Source organism: Octopus sinensis, linkage group LG11 (genome assembly GCF_006345805.1).
Source record: "Octopus sinensis linkage group LG11, ASM634580v1, whole genome shotgun sequence".
NCBI lineage: Eukaryota > Metazoa > Mollusca > Cephalopoda > Octopoda > Octopodidae > Octopus > Octopus sinensis.
Window position 1 is genome coordinate 63,806,539 of NC_043007.1, and position 25,266 is coordinate 63,831,804.

General features: G+C 34.1%; 1 protein-coding gene across 2 annotated transcripts in view; it reads right to left on the reverse strand.

Annotated features, from left to right (window-relative positions):
- LOC115217564 (rab3 GTPase-activating protein non-catalytic subunit) overlaps window positions 1-25,266 on the reverse strand; it is a 72,018-nt gene that overhangs the window by 21,197 nt on the left and 25,555 nt on the right. For both annotated transcript variants that reach the window (XM_029787304.2, XM_029787303.2), the window contains exons 12-24: window positions 24,099-24,238; window positions 22,310-22,437; window positions 18,802-19,001; window positions 16,531-16,613; window positions 15,318-15,382; window positions 14,846-14,936; window positions 13,457-13,596; window positions 12,624-12,933; window positions 9,465-9,562; window positions 8,702-8,801; window positions 6,879-7,039; window positions 5,922-6,165; window positions 4,256-4,411 (exon numbers count right to left, since the gene is read on the reverse strand). In XM_029787304.2, the coding sequence (XP_029643164.1) occupies window positions 4,256-4,411; window positions 5,922-6,165; window positions 6,879-7,039; window positions 8,702-8,801; window positions 9,465-9,562; window positions 12,624-12,933; window positions 13,457-13,596; window positions 14,846-14,936; window positions 15,318-15,382; window positions 16,531-16,613; window positions 18,802-19,001; window positions 22,310-22,437; window positions 24,099-24,238 (1,916 nt within the window). The remainder of the gene's footprint in view (window positions 1-4,255; window positions 4,412-5,921; window positions 6,166-6,878; window positions 7,040-8,701; window positions 8,802-9,464; window positions 9,563-12,623; window positions 12,934-13,456; window positions 13,597-14,845; window positions 14,937-15,317; window positions 15,383-16,530; window positions 16,614-18,801; window positions 19,002-22,309; window positions 22,438-24,098; window positions 24,239-25,266) is intronic.

Sequence of the window (25,266 nt, forward strand, 5' to 3'; positions counted from 1 at the left end):
ACAAGAAAGGATTATCATAATTGTTGTAGTGAAAATGGTATTCTCCTTCCCATGTGACAAAGTGGTATGAAGCAGCCACTATAAAGTCAGACAGTCAGTTGTAGTAAAGTTGTTGTATGAGTTCTCAGTTGGAGTCAAGTTCCAGTTACCGTTAAGGTAGATGTTTCAAAGTCATTGTCTTGCAGAGCTATCAGTGATAGCATGATAGACGGGTCAAAGATAATAAGATGTGGAATACTGCCACAACATAATAGTGGCGAAAAGAATATTACAGTGCCGACAATAACATACAAGAGGATCCACACATCATAACAGTGGCAACAAGGATGTAAACAATTCACAAAGACTTAGGTGTAGGAGTAGCTGTGTGGTAAGTAGCTTGTTTACGAACCACATGGTTCCGGGTTCAGTTCCACTGTGTGGCACCTTGGGCAAGTGTCTTCTACTATAGCATCGGGCCGACCAAAGCCTTGTGAGTGGATTTGGTAGACGGAAACTGAAAGAAGCCCATCGTATATATGTATATATATATATGTATGTGTATATGTTTGTGTGTCTGTGTTTGTCCCCCCAACATCGCTTGACAACCGATGCTGGTGTGTTTACGTCCCAGTAACTTAGCGGTTTGGCAAAAGAGACCGATAGAATAAGTACTAGGCTTACAAAGAATAAGTCCTGGAGTCAATTTGCTTGACTAAAAAGGTGGTGCTCCAGCATGGCCACAGTCAAATGACTGAAACAAGTAAAAGAGTAGAGTAAGACAACGTTGAAAACATTTTCAATTAAAAACTTGACAGAGGATTAACAAACATTTTTGTTGTATATATTTTACAAAAAATCTGTAAAATTATGGAAAACTTGGAGGGTCTAGTTGAGTTGCAAAAACAACAACAACAATAAACAGTTCTATATTTAAGAGATGAGGAATTATGCATATTATTTACATTTGATGGGTACCTGTCCTCATCTTATTTGTTGTTAACACAACGTTTTGGCTGATATAACCTCCAGCCTTCATCAGGTATCTTGGGGACATATGGCGTAGTGGTTAAGAGTGCAGGCTACTAACCCCAAGATTCTGAGTTCGATTCCAGGCAGTGACCTGAATAATAACAACAACAGCAACAACAACATCGAAAAATACCTTAGGAATGAGAACCCAGGTTAAAAATTTCCCCAAGACACCTGATGAAGGCTGGAGGGTATATCAGCCGAAACATTGTGTTAACAAGAAACAAGATCAGAACAAATATCCATCAAATGTAAATAATGTACAACTAGTGAAGTTGGTAACAAAACCGGAAAATACCTTTTCTCCAGACCACATAGCAAAATCAATAAATGAATTTAAATATGACCCAGAAGAAAGAGTCACCTTTGTGGTATCTTACCGAAAATTTGAACACATTTTTGAAAAAGAATGCCAAGTCTGGCTGGATGAAATGAAAACATGTCTAATTTTGAGGAAACTGGCGATGACAATATGAGAAATACCATAATTTTATATTGCTTAAAAATAGTTTCTGACATAAATTTCACGAACACAATTGACATTTTATGTAAGATGTTCAGTGAAAACACATCCTTATTTAACACATGTTGGAAGTGTTTGAACACAGAGAAAAACGATAACAAAGACTTTACCATGTATGCATGTAGAGTGAACAGAGAGTGCAAGAAATTTAAACTGGATAAACTAACTCCAGACTTGTTCAAATACCTGATTTTTGCTCAGGGACTTACTGCTAAAAAGGATGCAGAAATAATAAACTAAGAGTGTGTGCGGACTTTTCAACTGGATTAAATGACTGTTTAGTTCAACACAATTATCCATTACCAAGCCCAGAAGTGTCCTCAAAACTGAATGGAGGAAAAATATTCTCAAAGTTAGACCTCTTGGAGGCGTATCTACAAATACAGGTAGAGGAAGATTGTGCACATGTTTTAACAATCAACACACACCATCATCATCATCGTTTAGCGTCCGTTTTCCATGCTAGCATGGGTTGGACTATCTATGGATTGTATAAATTCATGTGGCTTCCTTTTGGAGTAAAAGTGGCACCTGCCATATTCCAATAAGTGACGGATACAATATTAAATGATTGTGACTTCACTGTTACTTATCTCGATGATATTTTGATAAAGAGCAAGTCAGTGGAACAACACTTCGAACATATCAAAAAAGCATTCGGAAAAATAAATGAATATGGATTTAGACTAACAGAGGAAAAGTATGAATTTTTGGTGAAAAAATCAAATATTTAGGTCAAGTAACTGATGAAAGGGGACAAAGGCCAGAACATCAAATTGGTACAAGCATTTTTATGCCTGGTAAACTGCTATCAAGTATATATCCCGAACATACACAACATAAGGGATCTACTAAACGAGCCATTAAAAAGGATGCCAAATGGTTTTGGTCAGAAATGTGTGGTGTCGGTGTGCATGCATGACAGAGTGTGGGCACCCTGAGAGGTGGGTTGGACATGGGAAGCGTCAGATGTGGTGTGCAGGAGAGACAACTGCGTTGATGTAGTCATGTGTTGTTTGTGGATAGGGACAGCTGTGTGAAAAAGTGTTATACCCTGGTAGTAGGGGGAACCTGTGGAAGAGGTGGACTGGGAAGACTTGGGATGGGGTAGTGAGGTACGACCTTTGAATGTTGGGCCTCACCGGGGCAATGACAGATGACCGAGATGTGCTGTGCTTGAGAAGACCTGGCAAGCCAAGTGAGACCGTAACCGTGGCCTATGCCAGTGCAGCATAACCAAGCCATTTAAGAGTGCCCTTCAATCATTGGGCAAGAAACTGCACTTGCAAAGACCTGTTGAGGCAAGTGAAGTTGTTGTCGTGGCCGATTACAGTACCGCCTGATTGTCACCTATGCCAGTGGCATGTAAAAGGCGCCATTTGAATGTGGTCAATGCCAGTGCCACCCGACTGGCTTCCATGCCAGTGGAACATAAAAAGCACCATTCAAGCATGATCAATGCCAGTACCACCTAACTGGCCCTTGTGCCAGTGGCACATACAAAGCACCCACTACACTCTGGCTGGCATTAGGAAAGGCATCCAGCTGTAGAAACTTTGCCAGATCAGATTGGAGCCTAGTGCAGCCTTCTGGCTTGCCAGCCTTCAGTCAAATTGTCCAACCCATGCCAGCATGGAAAGCAGATGTTAAACGATGATGGTGATGATAATGATGAAGAAAGACACACAGACAAACACTCATGCATGCCAATCGTCACATATGCATATGTATGTGTAGATGTGTGTGTTTAAAAAGGTACCTAACACAGAAACATACATATACAAAATATGATGTCATTGTCGTCATGGTATAATATGTCCTGTACTATAGTTGACTATAGAAAGATTATAAAATGTTGTATTGTTTTAATTGAAATCCAAAACAAAATTACATGTTGACATTTGGGGGTGTTTTGATACTATTACCTTGTAAAATTTGATTTGATTTGGTCAAGTCATTTGAGAATGCATAGGCAACAGACAGAGAGACAAAGAATTTTAGAGACACACACAGACATACATTCAAGCATGTCAGTTGTCACATATCTATATGTATGCATAGATGTGTGTGTGTGTTTAATAACATATCTAATGCGGAAAGACACACACACTCACAGACACACTCATACACATACACTCTCATATAAAAAATGTAATGTTTTTGTCATCATGGTATAAAATGTCATGTAGTATAGTTGACTATAGAAAGATTATCTCTATAAAATGTTATATTGTTTTAATCAAAATGAAAAAAGCATTACATGTTGATACTCCTGGGGTGTAATACTATTACCTTGTAAAATTTGATTTGATTTGGTTGAGCCATTTGAGAATGCATAAGGAACAGACAGACAGACAAACAAAGATATTATATAAATTTCACCATGTCATCTTCACTTGGCACTAGGTTAAAGAGAACAGAGCTAGCAGCTAAATTGCTTTCTCAAGTAGTTATCCATTTAAAAATCAGTCAGTCTTTCTGGTTGAGAAATCTGATATTTAGAGTACTAGTTTTTTGTAGCTTCAGGTAACAGCAAATCTGCCACTGGTTTATTGCTACTATAACATAAGAGTTGGCAGTAATATATCTTTACTGTATAGAACTAGTACCAGTTGTAGAACCAGCACCACAACACCACTACACTACAAAAGTAATACCAACTTCTTGTGATGCTGTAAAAGATAAAATGAAAAAGCAAGCAAATCTTTTCAGTCGGCTTACCTAAAAATTGTTCTTCAAATCTGACATGTATATTTTCCAATGGTTCTTCAGCCATCTCGACAGTCTCTGATAATACTAATCCTCTGGGTCGATTTAATACTTCATGAGAGAAGTTAGCTCTGCTAATGAACTTGGCAACAATTTCAGGTATAGAACCTGTTGAAAAAAAATTAACAAATAAAGTAATATTTATCTAGTTTATGAATTTTTACTTCATTTTTATATTATTATTGTTGTTCCAAGTTTATGAATAAAGCATTTTCCTTTGAGAAGATACAGGTATTCCCAACACAATATTATTCACTTAGTCATACAAGTGTACAGAAGTTCAACAAAGATGATGGCACATTAAGTATGAATCGTAAGATTAGAGTATATTGAATCATAGTTTAAGTTACATATATATTGGTAGAAAGATGGGAGATAAAACTTATGGAGTATAAAGGGTACTGTGGAATCATGAACTTTTGCGCTCTCTCTCTTAATATGCAGAACACTTTACATTTTGAAACAAACAGCCTTAGAGAACAAAAAATATAGCTGCTGTTGTTTAGCCCTGTGTCAGTCTGACTGAGCTAATCTATCATCAAAGCATTCCAGCCTTGATCTTCTCATTTCTTTTGAAACAATATATCTGAGGCTATATGATCTAATCTATTCTTCATTCTTAAAACAGTTTGATGTAATTTGAAGGATATTTAGATGCTATTTCTGGCAGGCTGAGTAACCATGTAGAAACCTCTCTCTTATTGGCTCAAGGCAATATAATCAGTGACCAGAATGTAAACAGATACAGATTTATGCATTGCAAATCAAAATTAAGTACATGATGAAGATATTTATGAAGTTAGATCTAATGATTTTTCTTCAAGTTCTTTGTCCTTTTTCCATGTATTTATACATTTTATAGTTATTCCTTAAAATTACACCTCTCTGCACGTTTTTTTTCTTAACCCTATCATCAAATACTGACATAAAAATTTTCTCAATGAAAAAAAAATGACTTTACTGTTTACTGTTACTCTCCAACTATAATTCTTTATCTGCTCCTAATGCATAACATCCCAAATCTCCAAACATAAATAAAACAGGCTGTGTGGGCTGAACTGTCATGCTATTACTATTGTAATTACTATTAACTGTCATAAGCCATTACTATTTGAAGTGTGGTTCCAAAACAGATTGAAGCACGACAAAGTTTACTGAACTTGAACAACAAGTCATTCTAACATGTTCAGTTGGATATCCTTGTTTGATTCAGTAGAGATGGTTATAGCTATTTAACAAAGACATTTCACAATATTATTACCATAGTCTTTGCTATTGTTGTAATTGCCACTGCTACTACTGAAATTGTTATAGTCATTTTTTTCTATTTAGCATAATGTAGTAAACAACATGGCTTCAAGTGAGATTAAAGAGTGACTGACTTATCCAGCAAACTAGATCTATTTATCACTTCTAACACTTTGTTGGCTACCTACTGTAATTCTCCATGGAAAATGCTAACTGGAACTGCTTAACATGTTTGTTGACCACATTGATCTTACACATTCATTTCATGTCCTTAGCTCACAATGTCATGAGAACATTCTTTAAAACTCATTGATTAATACCACTTGCTCGACCATACAAACAAAAACAAGCAAATAAAGTTTCAACATACCTCTTCCACCATCCAGTAGGTGGCTAACAGAAACTAGCAATGGTTCTGAGGCAGCACTAGAAATGGTAGACATTGATGGTGGCGGTATCTTCATTTTCAGCAAACTATTAAGTGCCAAGGTGTCTTCAAGTTGTCGTATCAAAACATTCCATTTCTCATAATCAACACTCACGTCTTCCCATTCAGATATACCATTATCCGCTTTATCAGACTGACTTGTGTCTGCTGTATCAGCATCTGGATCCTGAGAGAGTTGAAACAAATATTGGAATACAGTTTAACTAAATTAACTATTTAGTACTTCAGCCATCACAGGGCAACTATGTTGTTTATAGTACAATGGCCTGTGCCTGTAGGTATCTCCAAAATGATATGTTAGCATCTTCAATGTACTGCACACAAGCATCATTCAGCCACTAAGTACCATAGCTTCTATCTAACACACACACATATAAGAAACTGTCATGAATTTCATTAGCTAACTGCTGCTTCTGCTATAAGATGTCATACACTCATAGTTGAATGCTTGTGTACCACTTAGTTTCACTGAAGCTTCATTGTGAAGAGCAATTTTATTTGGGAAAACATTTACATTTATATATACATACAGAGAAAAGCATTACATATATATATATATACACACACACACACATATAAAAGCGTTGCCAATGAAAAGGCATAAATGTATGTAGGAAATGAATTCAGGAGTTTGAATATCACTATGCCTAAGTACTTACATATATATATATATATATGAACTGTGCTAGTATTACAACAATCATGCAAGTTATACCATTTCTCTACCTTATATATTATTGGCACAAAATACAGGTCAGTTCTATAATCTTTATAATCTTTCAATTTTATATTGAGGTACCTTAAACACTCAACTATTACACATCTATTATTTTATTTCATTTATTAAGTACAGCAACAATAACAAATTGAACATGTTACCTTAGCTTTAGTTTTACTGGTCATCATATCCATAGCAACCCCTCGGGCAGTCAATGCAAGTATATAAGCAGCTCTGGAATTGGTTGACTGAGTACATGCTTCCCTTATTTTCTCCCACCATGGGGAAATTGAATCCACACTTGTCATAACATCACTGGTATCTTAGAGAAAAGTAAATTACAATATGAACTGTTGTTGGAGAATAATTCAGAGGAATAATTGTTAAAGACACAATAGCAGCAAGGAAAAGGTGCCAGTTTATAAGTAACAAATTCATGAAAAGCAGAAAAGTTGATGCAGCACGCAACTTAGTTTTTATTTAAATTTTCCAGGCTATAAATTTAGGCCAATGATGTGAAAGAATAGATCATACAAAAACTCATCTGACTAAAACTACATAGATGTTACCTAACCCTTTTGTTACCATGTTTCTGTTGAAACGTGCAATCTTTCATCATGATCACTTAGCATTCATTTTCCGTGCTGGCATAAGTTAGATGGCTTGACTGGAATTGGTAAGCCAGAGAGCTGTACCAGGCTTGTCTGTTTGGGCTTGGTTTCTATGGCTGGATGCCCCTCCTAATGCCAACCACTCCATAGTGTACCAGGTATCTTTTATGTGTCACTGGCATGAGTACCTTTTAATATCACTAACATGGGTACCCTTTATGTGTGACCAGCACAGGTGCCTTTACATGTCACTAGCATGGGTGCCTTTTGCATGTCAGTGGCATGGGTGCCTTTTACACATCACCAGCACTGGCCATGACTACAATTTCACTTAGCTTGACGTGTCTTCTCAAGCACAGCAAACTGCCAAACGTTTTTGGTCATTTGTTATTGCTTCCATGAGATTCAACATCTGAAGATCATATTTCACCACCTCATCCCTACTTTTCAGTTAATTTTGAAATTAATGAGGAATTTAGTAGAATAACTTTGTTATGCTTAAGCTGGTGTTTGGAACATAAATTAATATAAAATTTTGATGGAATTTATTTTACATCACTTTAAAACAGAAAGTTTATATCATAGAATAAGGAGCAGTCTCAGGTTGGTGTTAAGAGTTAGTAAGGTAAGAAGTAATCAATAAAACCTAAATTAACTTTGAATTAATTGTGTAAGTATATATTTAATTATTTCATTAAGTAGAGATGCTACATATTATTATGCAGATAGATTATGGTTAGGAAGGAAATATGCTTCAACTACAAATACAAAACTCAACAGCAAAAATTTGAACTTATGACCACATTTTAAGTAGAAAACTTCACAGACAGTGTCTTTTGGTATTTCAATGAGTATTAAGTTGGGTTACTCTACAGAATAGCAATACATTTAACCATCTTTCATCTGGCAATAGAATCAATAATCCATTTACAGGCCATAGGCGGAAATAAAACACTTGATACCTTCACTTCAATTTGCTTTAAAAGGCAGATGAGTAAATGTTTCTGTGAGACTGGAGAGCCCATGATTCTCACAATTAATAAAGTTGTCAGTTTATTGAGAGGAGACGCCGCCGACGCCACCACCACCATTTTACATCTGCTTCCCAAACTAGTATGGGTTGGACGTTTTGACAGGATCCCAAAGGTCAGAAGACCATGTCTTGCTCCAGCACCATTTGGCATGATTTCTATGGCTGTATGCCCTTCCAAACACCAACCATTAATGGGGGTCACCTTGTAACTTGCAAGATTGAAAAACTTAAGTAGCATATAAGAATTAACTATCAATAACCTAGAAAGACACATGCTAAATTCACAAATTCTACAGAAGCTGCATATCCATAAATATGGCACTACAGAGAGAAAACTTACCAGACATTCTAGTCAAAGTTAAAATGACATGGTATAAATTATAGACTTGGGTTTCAATATTTCTATTGTCACTCGATAGCCAGTAGTGTTGTAACAGGTCCTGCAGAGAGAGGAAAAAGAAGAACAAAAAATGGCTATAAAAAAAAAGAGTGAGAAAGGGATATATGGGATTTCAAAATTATTGATTACTAGTACCATCATAAACAGAATGCTGATCCCAGTACTTAGTTTAGTCTGGTGCTTATATTAATTCTCTTTGTCAAACCACTTAGTTAGTTCCAGGACATAAAGGGATACAATATAAGCACAAACCACAACACAGATATATACATATGATGGGCCACTATTGGTTTTACCCACCAAATTTCATCCACAAAATATTGGTTAATTCAAGGCTATAGTTGAACATATTTACTAGAAGTGTTGTGTAGCGAGTTTAAATGTGGAACCATATAGTTGTAAAAGCAAGATTCTTTAACACAGCTAAGCCTGTACTGCTATTACAGTTTCAACATGGAATGTCTATAACTTCTTTTCCACAAACTAAAACAACTTGAAATTCCACCTCTTTACAATCTTATTTCATTATCTTTAAATGTTTTCAAGTCCCACAAGAAAAGAAACTTCAAGAACTTAATGGGAAATATTCTATGAGTATTAACTAAGTATTTCAAAATATTAGAATCTCTCTCTCTCACACACACACAAATTGAAGTTAATGAAGTCTTTCAGGATATATTATGACAATTGTATCTATACTCACCATGAGATGATCAGGAGGTATAGCACAGTCTTGAAGTATTCTGCTTAAATCTTCAGCACTAACTTTATTTGATAAGCACCCATCATAAAATAAATCACCTGAAAGTGAAAACAAGAGAAAATTCTAGTATTTCATTCAAGTCATCTATATTTTGTGTTCAAACCCTGTTGGAGGTAACTTTCATTTTCATTCTTCCAGTATAACCTGCATTCAGGTTGATTCAATTGACCATAACCCTCTGTCTCAATTTGTGACCTTGTACCAATTTGAGAAATCATTAATTTCTTAAAATTCATCAATTGCACAATTTCAGTTAGCTGTTTACCTACGTTCACTAAAGTCATAAATGCTATAACTTCTCACCTTATCCTTCTCTAAAATGAAGAGTATTTGAGCTTGACCAAAAAGAAATGAGTATATGTTTTGTTGCTTCACAGTGAGTTTCAGTGATGGGTTGCCAAAAAAATTAAACATCACTAGTAGACCTTACAGAATATTATTTTTTTCCCTGTGTACTCAACATTCAAATATGTTGAAATCAATCTTGCCATTCATACACCACAGAATCAATAAAGTGGAGCTTATTATTAAGTAAAAGAATAATATTCATTTGATTAAATTTTTTACAACAGAGGAAAACTGTTAAAAAAGAAAAGTAAAATGTAACATAACTGTTTTGATTGAGTTTAGGCAGATCCTGGCATTTGTGATTGTGTGCTCATATATAGTAATGCCTTGATATACAAGTTGGTTTAATCCTGGTGACTGCTCATAAAGTGAAAACTTGTAAAGCAGAGCAACAATTTCCCATAATAGCAATGTTATAAATTGTAATTTGTTCTCAGAAAAATATTTTACCTATAAAATTTATAATACTTGTAAATAAATGGCAATAAAACAACAGTGGAATGTAAAGAATATTTTATGTAAAGTAAAAAGAATGTCAAGATCATTTATAATAAAAAAATATTATTATTATAATCGTTTTCTGAATCACTTCACTTGCACTAGACTCGTGCACACCATCACTTGTAGACACTACTGCAGATTCACAAGCACTCGTAGACAGACTTGTAGATTTCTTTTTAAAAAATAAATCTAGAGTTGTTTGCTTAGAAGCTTTTTTTCACTCTATAAATTTCTCAGTAACATGAAGAAGCATTTATTATGGTAGTAGAAACTTTTGCACTTCATTCAAGATTTCAATCTTGTGCTTGAAAAATAAAACTTGTAAACCTGGGGTCTCATAAAGTGGATCCTAGTAAAGTTAGGTATTACTGTATATGCAAATATATATATATTCAATAGAATCCAAATGAGAATTTTTGCAATATTTTATAGATCAACTCTGTTCAAATAATTGAATGAACTAGATTGAATCTGACTGATTTCACCACCACATCTGCTACCATTTAACATCCATTTTCTATACTTGTATGGATTGGATGGTTTGACAGAAGCTGGCAAACCAGAGGAGTATGTCAAGCTCTACAGTCTGCTTTAACATGGTTTCTACATTTGGATGTCCTCCCTAACATCAACCACTTTACAGAGTGTACTGGGTGCTTTTTACATGGTGACTATTTTTATCAATTATTATATGGACATTGTGTTACATAGCTTAGGGTACTGGTTATTAGTAATGTAAATGTGAGGTGGTTGATTAACAGATGTAATAGAGTAGTGATCTAAATGTTTTACAGTGTTTAGCTGATATTTTTTATGGTGATTCAAATCTAAAGGGGATTGACTTCTCACTCCTTTTGGATTAGATAAAATAAGCACCAATTAAATTATTAGGATCAATTCAATTGATTACAATACTGCACAATAAATTTGTGGCCTTGTTTTGATGAAAGAAATCATTAACACTTAGATGGAGATCTATAAGCAGCATACAAATGAATGAGATTCTTTAGTGTCATTTTTCATCTTTTTATAAAAGAAATCCTTCCAATAAACAGACAACATTGTACATCATTGGAAACCATTACTTTACTTTATCTATAATTTTGAATAGCAACTGTTAATGGGGAAAATAGTTTCTACATAAGCAAAGCACAAATGAAATTTTCCATCATATCACAATGGTTTGTTTGGTAGTGTCTGTCTTACTTATTAACTTTTCCACAATCATCAGCAGAACTGTAAAAATGATGCTATACTAAATTCAACTGATTTAGAAAGTATAGCTTGGAAAAGGATTAGCTCTGGTAAGCAAACTTGCCCTACAAATTATATATATACTACATAAAGTCTTCAGTGATTCCTCTAAATCCCAATGGATTTTGGGAATCACCAACACCGTTCAATAAATATGAGTTATGATACAGAGAACAGTAATTACTTAACCCTTTAACATTTAAACCAGCCATATCCAGCCCATATATTCTAACTGTTTTATGTTTAAACTAGCCAGATCTGGCCTCCCATATCTACCCTAAAATGTCACTCTAAAACTAAAGAATCACATCATCGAAATCTCAAAGCTACAAGATAATGCATAATTAATTCAAAATAATGTGAATAGATAAGCATTACATTTGACAGAGTAATCTGAATACTAAAGGGTTACTTATACAAGCATTAAGCAAGTGTTTCTACTGTAGCCTTTGGTCATCCAATGTCTTGTGAGTGAAAGTGGTAGGTGGAAACTATGAAAATCCTATGTGTGTGTGAATATTTACATTCTGATTCGTTACTTGTAAAAGTTGAGTAAAAAGTAATGTTATATTGACATTCCTTGTCAACAAATTGCCCTCTAGCTCTGAATTTTTGATGGAAGTTATTACTTGCCATCAAAAATCCCTTACTTGAACCCTTACATCAAAAACCCCTTACTTGAAAAAACAGGTAAGTGTTAGTAACAGGAAAGGTATCTGGCTGTAAAACAATGCTACAGTAAGTATTCATCAACCCAAGCTAGCAGGGAAAAAAATTAAATAAAATGAATGAAAACTAAGGTATTTACAATAGCTAACTTCAGAGGAATGAAAACAAAGTTGATCCTGAACACCTTCAGCTTACACATCCAACCTTTTAAGAGGGGGATAGAACTACAGAGCACTGAAGTAGATTTTTTTTTCCTAAAACTTCTAGATGTAGGCAAAAATGCGAAAGTGAAGAGAAAGAAAATGATAGGCAATGTTGTATACTTACAAAGTGCATTTTTCTTATCTTCTGGAATTTTTCTGATTTTGGACACAATAGGTAAATTTCCACCAGAAGAGCTTACACTAAGAGTTGAGGGAGATGGTGAGGATTGTGAACTATCTGTCTGTGATTCCTGACGATGTAGTGGATATTCAAAGCAACTAAGGAAGTTGGTCACTGACATTGGTTGTTCTTCAAATGTAACAGTGCACTGGACTGCAGAAGTGTTGAAGTTATTGGGTGCATCATAGGCAATTAGTTGCCGGAGCACATGCTCTATTTCAGATTTTGTTGCAGATAAAATATTCATTAAGTGCTACGAAATGAAGAAAAAAAAAAGAATTCTTTTAAAAACAGAGAGAGAGAGAGAGAGAGGTGAACAAAATCACCAACAAGGTCTGGTAAGAGATTTTATACAAACGGAGAATTATCATTTGTAAGCACAATTGTTCTTTATCCCCTGTGCATCTGCCATGTCTGTGATTTTGCTTGGCTTGATAGGCCTTCTTCTCAAGCTCGATATAATGCCAAAGCTCTTGGTCATTGCCTCCGTGAGGCCCAACACTTGAAAGGAACTCAGCCACTTTGCCTCAGTATATTTCAAATAGTGTATGTAGGTGTATGGATTGTAATATACATTAACTTTCTATAAGACGGAAATGTGTGATTTGAAGATCTATTTCTCTCTCCCAACTAAGAGCTTATAATAGTAAGCTATGAACAAAAGGAAGAAAACTATTGCTCAAATAATTCATACACAAATATCCATGTTGGAAATAATGCATTGCATTTATGTTAACAAATGAAAATAGATTTAAAATCAAAAGATTTTTAATTACCTGTTCTACATTACTGATAGGTTTTGGTTCATAACATGTAGATTTTGCTTTATCAAGCATGCTATATGTGCGCAGTAACTGGTTTTGAGACTGACAGAACAACAGGAAGAGGCGACTGTCGATGTCAAGAGCTTCTTCAGCTGTAAAGAAGAAAAAACATTATAATTCATGAATGATGTTCCTTCAAACTCCAATATGATGGCTAAAAGTGAATTCAGATTACAAGATTTATTCAAAAGATCATGAGATATATTATTTAGTGCCACATAAAAAGCACCCAAGCACCCAGTACACTGTAAAGTGGTTGGTGTAGGAAGGGTATCCAGCTGTAGAAATTATGCCAAACAGACAATTGGAGCTTGGTGCAGTACACTGGCTGGCCAACTCCTGTTACACTGTCCAGCCCATGCCAGCATGGAAAATGGATGTTGGATGATGACAAGATGAAATTATTTTTAAAAAAACTGCTTCACAATAATTCTTTTCATACTATCATGAATGGAGTAGTTTTTTTCAAATTTGGATATTTGCATATTGTAAGACATACTTTAACAAATTAATGCATTTTTTCCTACAATTAACCACTCAAGAGAAAAATTAAGTTGGAAACTAATTACATTAAAAAGATGTTTGTGGATAGCAAAACCTTTTCGGTGGGATAAGATTTTATTCAGTGACAAGGTGTGTTTCTTGAACAGTTAGAAATATAAAAAAACTAGAATAATCTTTAAACTTATGCAAGAGTTGCCAAGAACAGGAGATGAAAATATATTAGAGATAAATTAAAAATTATGAAGCTGATGAATTGCAAACCACCTGATTAATCCAATAGTATCAGTGGATTCTCTTTTCCATCCAACAGTCCATTGGCATGATCAACATGAGATTGGTATTGATTAATAAGCAATAAATTCATGTTGGGTAATGACTGAAAGAGTACAACTGCAAATACAGAGGGGCGAAATAGAATTCCTCTGAAAGATTTCTTGGGTAATGTTACTCAAAAGGGTGTGTAGCTTGGAGATCAGGGAGTCTCTCAAAGCCAGGTCACAGCTCTGGTACTATGGATGTGTGAATTGAAAGTCACAGGAATGAATTGCAAGATGAATTTTTCTAGCTGCACCAACTAGCAGGAGACTTAGAAATAGACATAGATTGAGATGGTTGCATTATATCCATAGACTCAGTTGGTTATGCTTGGGAATCCAGCCGGAAAGTGTAATGGCAGTTGTTTCTGATAAGATCCTAAAGAGAATGTGCCTGAGGATTCTCTCAGGAATAGTGGAGAATGGATAGATGGATAAACTCATGAAAAAGACTATTTATTAAAAGATGGCAATGCTTGTAAAAACTAATTCAGAGAAACTGATGTAATAAAGGTGTAATTACCTTTACCACTCATTTGATTTATGCAGCCTCTTATGATGTTTTGCATTGTTACTGTTGATAAGTATTTTGTATTCAAGACTCGCTCAACTCCCTGAAGTGAGACAAAAGGAAATCAAAAAATCAGTTAAGAAATAACTTCATTCTTTCTAAAACACAAAGATTGTCTTTTTGACTAGAATTATTTCACTAATTGTATTAAATCCACTGTGAAGAACAAGAACATAACATTTAACAACCTTAATTTTCTCATATCTCATACTTCACAGCTTGATATTTTATGTAAAAGTCATCCTAATTTAACCTATGAGAATAAGTAACTGCAAAAAAAAGTTGCTACTTTTGTTATTTATAGATATTTAAATAATTTGTTTCTTTTATTTAAGAATACTGACCTGAAATTGTTTACAAACTTACAAAATAAGACAAAGAAAAAATGTTATAAAAAACCAAAATAACAAAAAATAACACTTACTTGTTGAGCAATACTGGAAATCTTCATGTCTAAAAGTGTCTCTTTCACAGTCGATTTCAAGCTCTCTGAATTAAAAGACAATACAATAATTTATCACAATATATGACAACAGCATACATACATAGATTCCTCCTGTGTATATAAGGATAAGCTGAACATTCACATTCAAATTAAAACCTAATCCCTTCTTGAATCAGATGAAATACAAATAATTTGATTAAATTAAAAACTGAATTGAAATCATTTTTTAGTATAAGCTCTCCTTTCCACAAACTTTTAAATTAAATTACAAATGAATTTTTTATAGACCCTTTACATGACAAATTTTCTAATTAAGTTATCAATAAATTTTGCATCTTGGTTTGTAACCTTCATTCATTACACCTGCTTTTCTATCATCAAACCCCAAATGATCTCTTCTGATGTCCTTCAACTTCATAAACACTAAGTAAACTTTACAAAATTCAGTTATAAACTTCAATGTTGTGCAGCAGTCAATTGTTTTTGTGACATTGGAAAGTACTCTGATCACATCTACTGCATTAAGATTCTTACTTTAGCTTTTGTAACAATGCATTTATGTATAATTTGTTTCTTCACAAAGAACTTCTACACAACACCTTTGGTGTTGAAAATGAAGTTTATTTGTTTATTTTTTATACACTAGTGGTTCATTGTAGGAGTATTTTCTCCATTATAATTTCTAGATGACCCCTTTACAGCAACTGATTACAAGAAGTCACTTTCCCATTTGACTGCCCTTCAGACTATTCCCCTTTACTTCTGAAGTAAGCTGTACATTTTATAATCTAAGCACAGACATAGCTGTATAGTTAAGATGTTCTCTTTGCAACTGAGCAGTTTCTGGTTCAGCTAAACAGCATAGCACCTCAGACATCTTTTACAAAAGGCCTGAGCTGACTAAATCCTTGTGAGTGGATTTGGTAAATGGAAACTGAAAGAAGCCCATGGTATATAAAAATAACTTTCCCACCAACTTCTCTGAAAGTATGGTAAAAGGTCAAAATAAATTTAAGAAACAATTTATGAAGGCAGTATTCTAGTATTATCTTAGTCATGATTGTTAAAATAAACCAGTGACCTTTAATGAAATATAAGAAAAAAATAAAATATACAGAATTTGGTAAAAAAAAACATTATATGTAAAAGAGAACAAATCAATATATTGATAAATATAAACAATGGAATTTACCTGATTCTTCGTTACATTCTTTTAAAAGAGTCTTCAGTTTCTTAAGCAGATGAAGGTCACGAGCCCTTTTGCTGCTTTTATCACTATAAGATGAAAAACCACAGGTACACATGTATCATATATATCTATATATTAGGAGTACTGAAAAACAATGTTGCATTTCATGTAATGAATTCAAATCAGCATAAAACATTGTAAATATATTTTTTCATTCAAAGCATAATTGCTATCATTAGCAATATTTCCCCACCTTGAAATCAGATATTTTATTCATTAGTAAAAAAAACAATCAGTTTCTTGAGAAGATGAAAGAGGAAAATGTTTGGAGTGCTGTTTGAACACTTTCCTGCTTCTGAATGCTTTTCCACTGATGAAATGTTGAAAAGACCTGTATAAGTGGAGGATGAGATGGAGCTTCCCAGCCTAATGAATTCATTTTAGCCCCACCCTGTCCCGACTGGCTCCCCATGCTGCTGGCACATAAAAAGCACACACTACACTCACAGAGAGGTTGGTGTTAGGAAGGGCATCCCGCATGGAAAACGGACGTTAAACGATGATGATGGGTTAGCTTCACTGAATGTGGCCTTGTATTATCATGTTTCAGCATGACCCTTTTTCTGTTGACTAGAACTAGTTGTTTTTTGAGCAGAATGTGATTGGCATGTTTAAGTTGTTGACAATAAAGTTCTGTAGTGATGCTTTTCTGTTGTTCCAATAATTCAAAGTGAACAATGCCTATAGTATTCTAACAAATGCACAGCAAAATCTTTTTTTAGGTGTAGATATGGTTTGAGTGTTGGAACTTGCTACTTATGCTTATTGTTGACATAGAATATCTGTTTCTCATCACCTATTACAATTCAGTTAAGAAAAAGGGGTTTATTCATTCCTGATTAGCAAATTGTTAAAAGCATTGCTTTATTCATGGGGGGAAATCCACTTCCTTTCTCTATACACTTTCCCATTCTGTTGGAGATTCTTGCACAGTGGACCAAGGTTTACTAAGCCTAAGGATTAAGTCTCTGATATTTTGATGCAGATCCTCTTAAATTGCTCTTTTCACTGCGTCATTATTCAGAACATTTGGTCTTCCTGATCAATACTCATTCAAAATATTGGATAGGTATCAATCCAAATTTTGTTAAACCACCTTTGGAAGCCTCATTTTCCATGGGCAGTCAGACATAGCACATATACACACACTACATTTCTACATTAACTCTATACTTTTTAGTTGATTGCAAGGACACCTATTATTGGCTTGTAAACTGTTTGTGGTATGACATCAGACAATTTGCTTGGCAAGGTAACATTATTTTTCAGTACCCCTAATATATATATATTATTACAAATTTGGGATTTTACCAATAGAACTGCAACTCCTATTTCAGGACAACCTTATTGTCTGGTATACACATAGAAAGTTATATCCTATATAATAATAAAATAATATAAGCATTTTAAAACCTACTATAAAGTACAATAAAATTATTCAAAAAACGTATTTAAAAATATATATACCTAACCTGTTATTAGTCTGTGGGGAAAGAAGATATTTTTAATCAACGCGCTGATTAAAAATATCTTCTTTCCCCACAGACTAATAACAGGTAAGGTATATATATTTTTTCAAATATTTTAAGTTTTTTAAATAATTTTATTGTACTTTATAGTAGGTTTTTTTGTTTTTCACATTGTGTTTGTGTATAGTGTTTTTGTTTACTCACTATCTGCAACTAAGCCTAGTGTAAGCTCTCATCTTGCAACTCTTATATTAACTCCCTGTATCTCTCTTTTACTCTCACGCTTCCTTTCTTTATATAATATAAAGTAGGACAGGAGAAACCAATCAACCAACCAATATCTATATCAGCTATTATTACACATATGCATGCATAAAAATAATATATTATACATAATAACATATAACAATTAAAACACACAATATACAACACATTAATATGTATAGTATTTTATATTTAGCATGCAACTTCAAATCGACATCAAGTTATATAAAGTCTTCTGCAAAGGAAGACATTGCAGTATGTGAGGACGCACACAAGGACCAATCAACTTTTGGTGTACATTTGTGTAGGCACGTGCTTAGCAGACACGATATTTTGTGGTGCATGTAGACATGTATTCTTTCAACATATGTCTCTCTCTATGTGTGTACCTAGGTAAAAATGAATAGCCAAACTGAAGAATATACAAGATGAATGTGCTTGTGAATTTATATAAATTTTAACAGAAGAAAATGCAAATTACCTGAGAGCAAGATGAAAAGGCACATCTATTGTTTTAATGAAGCCATTTGTATCAACAAGAGCAATCTGGAATGTTTTGGTCTTAGTATCTCGACTTGTGACATTGTTCAGTCCCATCATACCATACCCTTGACATATTAAGCGACATCGTTTACACACATTGAATGCAGCAACTCTTGGACCATATACAGCAGTCCACACCTGTGAAAAAATAAAATAAAAAATAAAAATAGAAATATTTTTTTTTATAACTATTGCTGATTTGTTGAGTTAGCTACAGCAAACTGAACATTCTTCATTCAACCTTAGTCTGTAAACATTCAGCATACTCCATCATACTGTTTGATTTCTAGTGTGTATAATATAGCAGAGGGGCCACATAATTATAATATATTGTGTGGGAAAAGTTTAACAGTTAGATCATAATGTGTAAAGTGTAGTCAAAACCTTATAGGGAGCTTATGAGCTGCAGAGTTTGTATATTCAGTAAATGTCAAAATAACTTCAATTTCTCTTAATTTATTTAAACATTTTGACAAAAATGATTAACAATATGAAGTGTAAATTAAATTAATAATTCCTGTTGTCAATATACAATGTGTATGTACATTTCATAATCTTTCTGAAACAGCTGATAGAATCAATGTCTTCAAGTAATTCAATATAATAAAATTATTTCTAAATTTACACAAAATAAGTTGAAGGTTATAGCAGATCAAGAGAAATAAGAGTCTAACAATGAAAGAATTGTGCTTACAACCTGTTTGGGTTTCATTCAGCATAGATGTAGTTGGAAACATACAAGTGCTCTCAGCCTGACTATTTATAAATTAGTTAATACCCAAAATAAATTACTTGGTGTTGTAGATTTGGCAAATAATATATGAGGAAACTGAAGTGCTCAACTTAGGATCATAAGGTTGTGGACTAAATTCTAGGACCAGGCAGCACATTGCATTTTGAGCAATGTGAAATGAAGAGCAAAGCACTTCATTTCACATTGTTTCAATGTATTGGGTGGGCAACTAAGTTCCCACCGTTTTTTAAAATTTAAATTTTTTAAAAGGTTTAATAAAAAATAACAACTAATTAATCAATAATGTATTCACCCTTGTTGTTTACAATTTCTTCCCAATGTTCAAGACGTTCAATACCTTGTTGATAGAAATCACCCAATTTCGACTCAAAAAAATTTATCCAACCAAGCTCTCAATTCTGCATCAGTATTGAACGAAACTCTGCACATAGCATTTGAAAGAGATAGAAAGAGGTGAAAATCTGTTGATGCCAAATCAGGAGAGCACGGTGGGTGTGGTACCACTTCCCAGCCATGTGTTTGAATGGCTTCCTTGCTCATATTGGCGATATGAGGGTGAATGTTGTCGTGCAGTAGAACTCCATGCTGCTGATTAAGTCTTTTCTCTTGAATAGCCGTGTTGAGTTGTTCCATCTGTTGAACATAGAGTTCCGCATTAACTGTTTGGTTCCGTTCAAGCAATTCGTAATGGATAATCCCTTCCCAGTCCCACCATATGCACAACATTGTTTTATGTGGAGGAAGGTCTTGTTTCACATGCAGTGTTGCTTGTTTACCGGGGCTAAGCCATTCCTTATGCTACTTCATATTGATGTACAGGCACCATTTTTCGTTGCCAGTAAAGATTCGGTAAAGAAATCATTGCTTGTGTTCATGAGTTGAGTGGTGATGAGGCAAACAAACCAGCGGAGATTGTGGTTCGTTGATTTTTGTTGTTGTCACTTAAAGCATGTGGAACCTATGCTCCATACTTCTGAACCTTTCCCATTGAGTGAAGATGCTTCTCTATAGCAGTGTGGGAGCATTTCATTTTCTCTGCCAGTTCCCTTGTTGTTTGACGAGAATTTTCGTGCAAAAGTTGGTTTAATTGCTCTTCATCAAACTCAACTGGATGGCCAGAACGAGGTGTGTCTTTGAGGTCAAAATTTCCAGTTTTGAACTTGGCATACCAATCACGAGCGGTTCTTTCAGCTATGGCACCCTCTCCATTACACAGCACAAATGTTGGGAGCAGCTTTTGCGGCCTTAGAACCTTGATTAAAATTAAAAAAGAGGTGGCGAAAATGCTCGTTTTCCTTAATTTGACATTCCATTTTAATGATTTGAAAATAAACAAAAATTAGCTAAAATTAACTAGAAAAAAAAACAAAAAACAAAATAGATTCCAAAAGGATTCAAAAACAGAATTCTCGAAAAACAGATTCCAAAATTTAAAAATCCAATAAATTCCAAATTTAAAAAAAACAGCAGGAACTTAGTTGTCAACCCAATACTTAGTTGAAAATGAGCACCAGTCAGGGTGGTGGACCAGCTGCTACATCCAACATGTTCCATTGGATCGAGAGTGAGGAGACTGAGAGTGTGTCTATGTCTACTTGGGATTACATAACCACCTAAAACAATTAGTGAAAGCATGATACAAGTTACCAAGTCCTACTTGCTCACAAGTGACAGCTGGCTGTACAAGATAAAAAATTAATTCGATAGTAGAAACTATCACTAGTTTTGCTGTAAAACAGTTTGGGGATTATAATTTCAAGAGAAAACATAAATCAATACTTAAAGGATTGTGATTAGTGCATTAAAACCATGTTTGTTCTGTGTGTGTGCGCATGCGTATGTATATAGATTTGTTATTTGTAATTAATTCATATGCTCTGTTGTGCACTATGTAATAATTTTTAAGATTTAATTCATACCAATTTTGTTGAACAGCACAAGCAGCCAGCTCTTCTAGAGCAAAACAATGTGGTGACATAAAAGTATTTATAGAAATATTTTATAGTAATCCACAGACATGCCCATCAACCTGGTCAGCAACTACACAATCCACCTTTTCGTGTAGTGCTACTGTGTTTGACTCAATACAATAGTTTCAATTTATTGTATAAAGTTGGCCTTTTTTAAATACATATTCAGAAATTTTATTGGTGATTGCAGAAGTGGCATAGTGTCTACAGTTTGTGGTGACTGAAATAAGTTGGAGAAGAAATGGCCTTGTTAGTCACAAAAAGATCTATCCCCTTACTAAATGAGGTGAGTGTCAGAAGTGTGATGTGATATAGTAATGATTGTAATGGGATAACCTAGGTATGGTATGGTTTATCAGTGTGGCATAAATTTGAGAAACAGAGGGAGTACAAAGAAGACAAAGAATTGTGATGAGTGACAAGATGCTGTAAGATCCAAACAATCCATATCAGTGTGTGAAAACAAGAAGATAAATAATGGCAATGATTAAAAAAGTAAAGATGGAGCAGTCTGTTAGGAAAGAAGAGATTCTATCTACAAAGATGGCCTGATCATCTTTGTGTTGAAGATCTAAGGAAAAGACTAGGGGAAATTTATCAAGGTTCAAGAATGAGAATCTTGAAAATTGTTATATTGCAGACTCAATCAACTCATACAGTGGAAAATTGGATGGCGTATCAAATTTATGATGGTGATGAAAATAATGACTTATACATCATACCTCGAGGATACCTCGTCTTGGAGCATATATAACAAAAAACTGAGCAAGTCGCTGCATTTTCTGAGGGTTGGTACATTGGCTTTTCTCTTCTTTCACTTGCACCCAACCAACTTGAGCATCACGGTAGCCTAAATGAAAGTAAAGTAAGTAAACAATATAATACAATCACTGTACCAAATTTGTTGATTCTTACTGTTTTCTGACAAGTTAACCTTGCCAATATGGTACAAAGTGCTGCTATAACTCTGATACAATCCATAGAAGCTGAATTTCTCTATGATGACATTAATAGCAAAGCCTGCATTCTCATCTTGACTTGCACATTCAGTCTTCAATAATACTGACTAGACTTCCTCACTCAATTTCCTCTGATACATAACATTATTATCTCTCCAACAAACAATAACACTGTCTGTAGCAACTGTTATAGAGTGCACAAACACAGATGCACACCTACACATACATACACATATATATATGACAAGCTTCGTTCAGCTTCTGTCTACCAAATTCCCTTGCAAAAGTGAAGACATATGCCCAAGGTGACATGCATGGGACTGAATTTAAAACCAAATAGCTAGGAAATGAAGTTTTTAATCACACCGCCATGCCTGCACTATATTCACTTCAAACCACATATTCAAATATAAGCACTTCCTAGACAACAAGAGCTCATTATTAACTAAAGGCCACAATTTTTGCAACAAACTGCAAATGACAACTAAATACTGAAAAGTATTTAGTTATGTGGTCTACTATTTTTGGTATTACATTACCCTTACAGCAGTCAATTATTAACAAGCTTATATTCTCTATTACTTTCATGTCACCAGGGTACCTGAAATAGTGTACAAAACTCAACAGTATGGATTTTAGTTCAGATTCAGATAAGCAGGAATTAAACATAAAATCAGAAAGAATCTATTCTGATAGCAGCAAGAAGTATCCTCTGAGCTGACTTGACTAATTATTATATCACGCCACAAAAAAAAAAAAAAAGACCCTAGACATCATTTTAAAACTCTAGAGAAGATATTGTTTTACTTTATCAAAAAGACAACTAGATTAGTGGAAAAAATAAAAAGACACATTATATCTGTATTTTTCTTGGTTGAAATCAGTCTGATTACAGGTTTGGCTTACTAACACAGCTGCCACCACTGTTACCACTTGGAACTGTTTCACTCAAGCTATTAAGCTTTTCTCTCTAAATGCACTGATTTCATAAATAAATATTTCTATTTAGAAATTAAAATCGGATAAAGTCACATCACCTCTTTAAATCTGAAAACTGATGTCTTTGTAAAAATTCTTTTTTTTTTGTATTGAATTGGAACAGTTGTTAGAGCATTAGATAGAATAGCATTCAATGTTTGTTCTGGCTTTGTATTCTAGTGTTCAAACTCATCTGAGGTCAACTTTTTCTTTCATACTTCTAGGATCAACAAATAAAGTACCAGTCAAGCACTTGAATCAAATCTTTCTCTTGCTATCTGAATTGACTATGATGCATGGAGAGAAGGTTTGTAGGAGACAATTCACAATATCTTTTTTCCAGTGATGGAGAAGACTTGAATGAAGAGATAGTAACCTTTTATAGGAAACTTGAAATGTTACTGGCAGCAGCCAAGGACAGAAGTGCTGTGCAGCATAGAATGGAAACAAAAATAAGATTCTGTACGAGAGTGGGGGAGATAGATAGATATAGAGGGAGAGAGAGACGGTCACACATATAGAATGGGACAGTAATAATATAAAGTTTATTACACTTAAGATTCTATGAACTAACCTTTCCACATTCGAATACCAATGCCTCGTTGTACATCAAGAAGTATCACACGTCCATAGCTATCTGTTGTAGCAGCATATTTGTTGTTAGGAGACAATACAATACTTTCTCCAATTCTCCTTTTATCTGGCAAACCAAACCTGCAAATGAAACTCAACTTGGATTATCATGTTAACTCTGTTTAACAGTTAAAAATGTAGTTGTATATTGTATCTGTTAGATACTGCTAGCAGGAGTGGTGTGTGAAGAGGTTAATTCAACAACAAGAGCTGCAAATGAAATGGAGAATAATGATTGTAGCATTAGTCAAGAAGATGGAAGAAAATAGAGAAAAAGAAATAAAAAAAACAAATAAAGTAGAAAGGATGCTGACAATGATGATGATGAAGACTGTAAAAATAAAAAGACACTGAATACAGTATAAAGAGACTAAAAAGACAAAACAAATAAATCAGGTGGGGAGAGAGAGAGAAGTAATGGAAAATGATGCAGCATTACAATTATAAATACCATTATTTTCATTTGGTTAAGTATTTACAACATATCCCCAGTGATCCCTATCCACTGCTATATGGTATCTGAAGCAGAATTCCCAAAGATCTGATCTAGCTGCCTGGTCAAAAGCGTACTGTGATCAACAGTATGGCTAAATACCCATTTCTATTGTCAAGCATTTTAGTGGAACAAATAATGTTTTATCCGGACATTACTAAAAGTTGTTTTTTCTAGATTAAACATTAAATAAAACAGAATATAAATACTTTACTTTATTTAACCTGGCATTTTACTTAATCTGGTGTTTTATATAACCTGGCATTTTGAGGTTAAAATTATACCAGGATCATTTTTATATTTCATTCCACTCAAGCTGATAAAATAAGCACCAATAACATACTGGAATTCAGTCCTTTCCAAACTAAATTTGATGTGTCTCAGTGAAAAAAAAACCCCATTATATTCAAAATTATTAAGAGTGGCTCCCCTAGTGAAAAGATCAATATTTTAAAAGCTAATTTATTTCTACTTTACAATCATTGTTTTTCTATTATGACAGACAATTTCCAGAGATTTGGCAACTATAGTTAGAACTAGCTATGGCCTCTCCCAAATTATGTAATCTATGTAATGACATATCCAATCACTGACAAAACAACTAAATGCACTAATA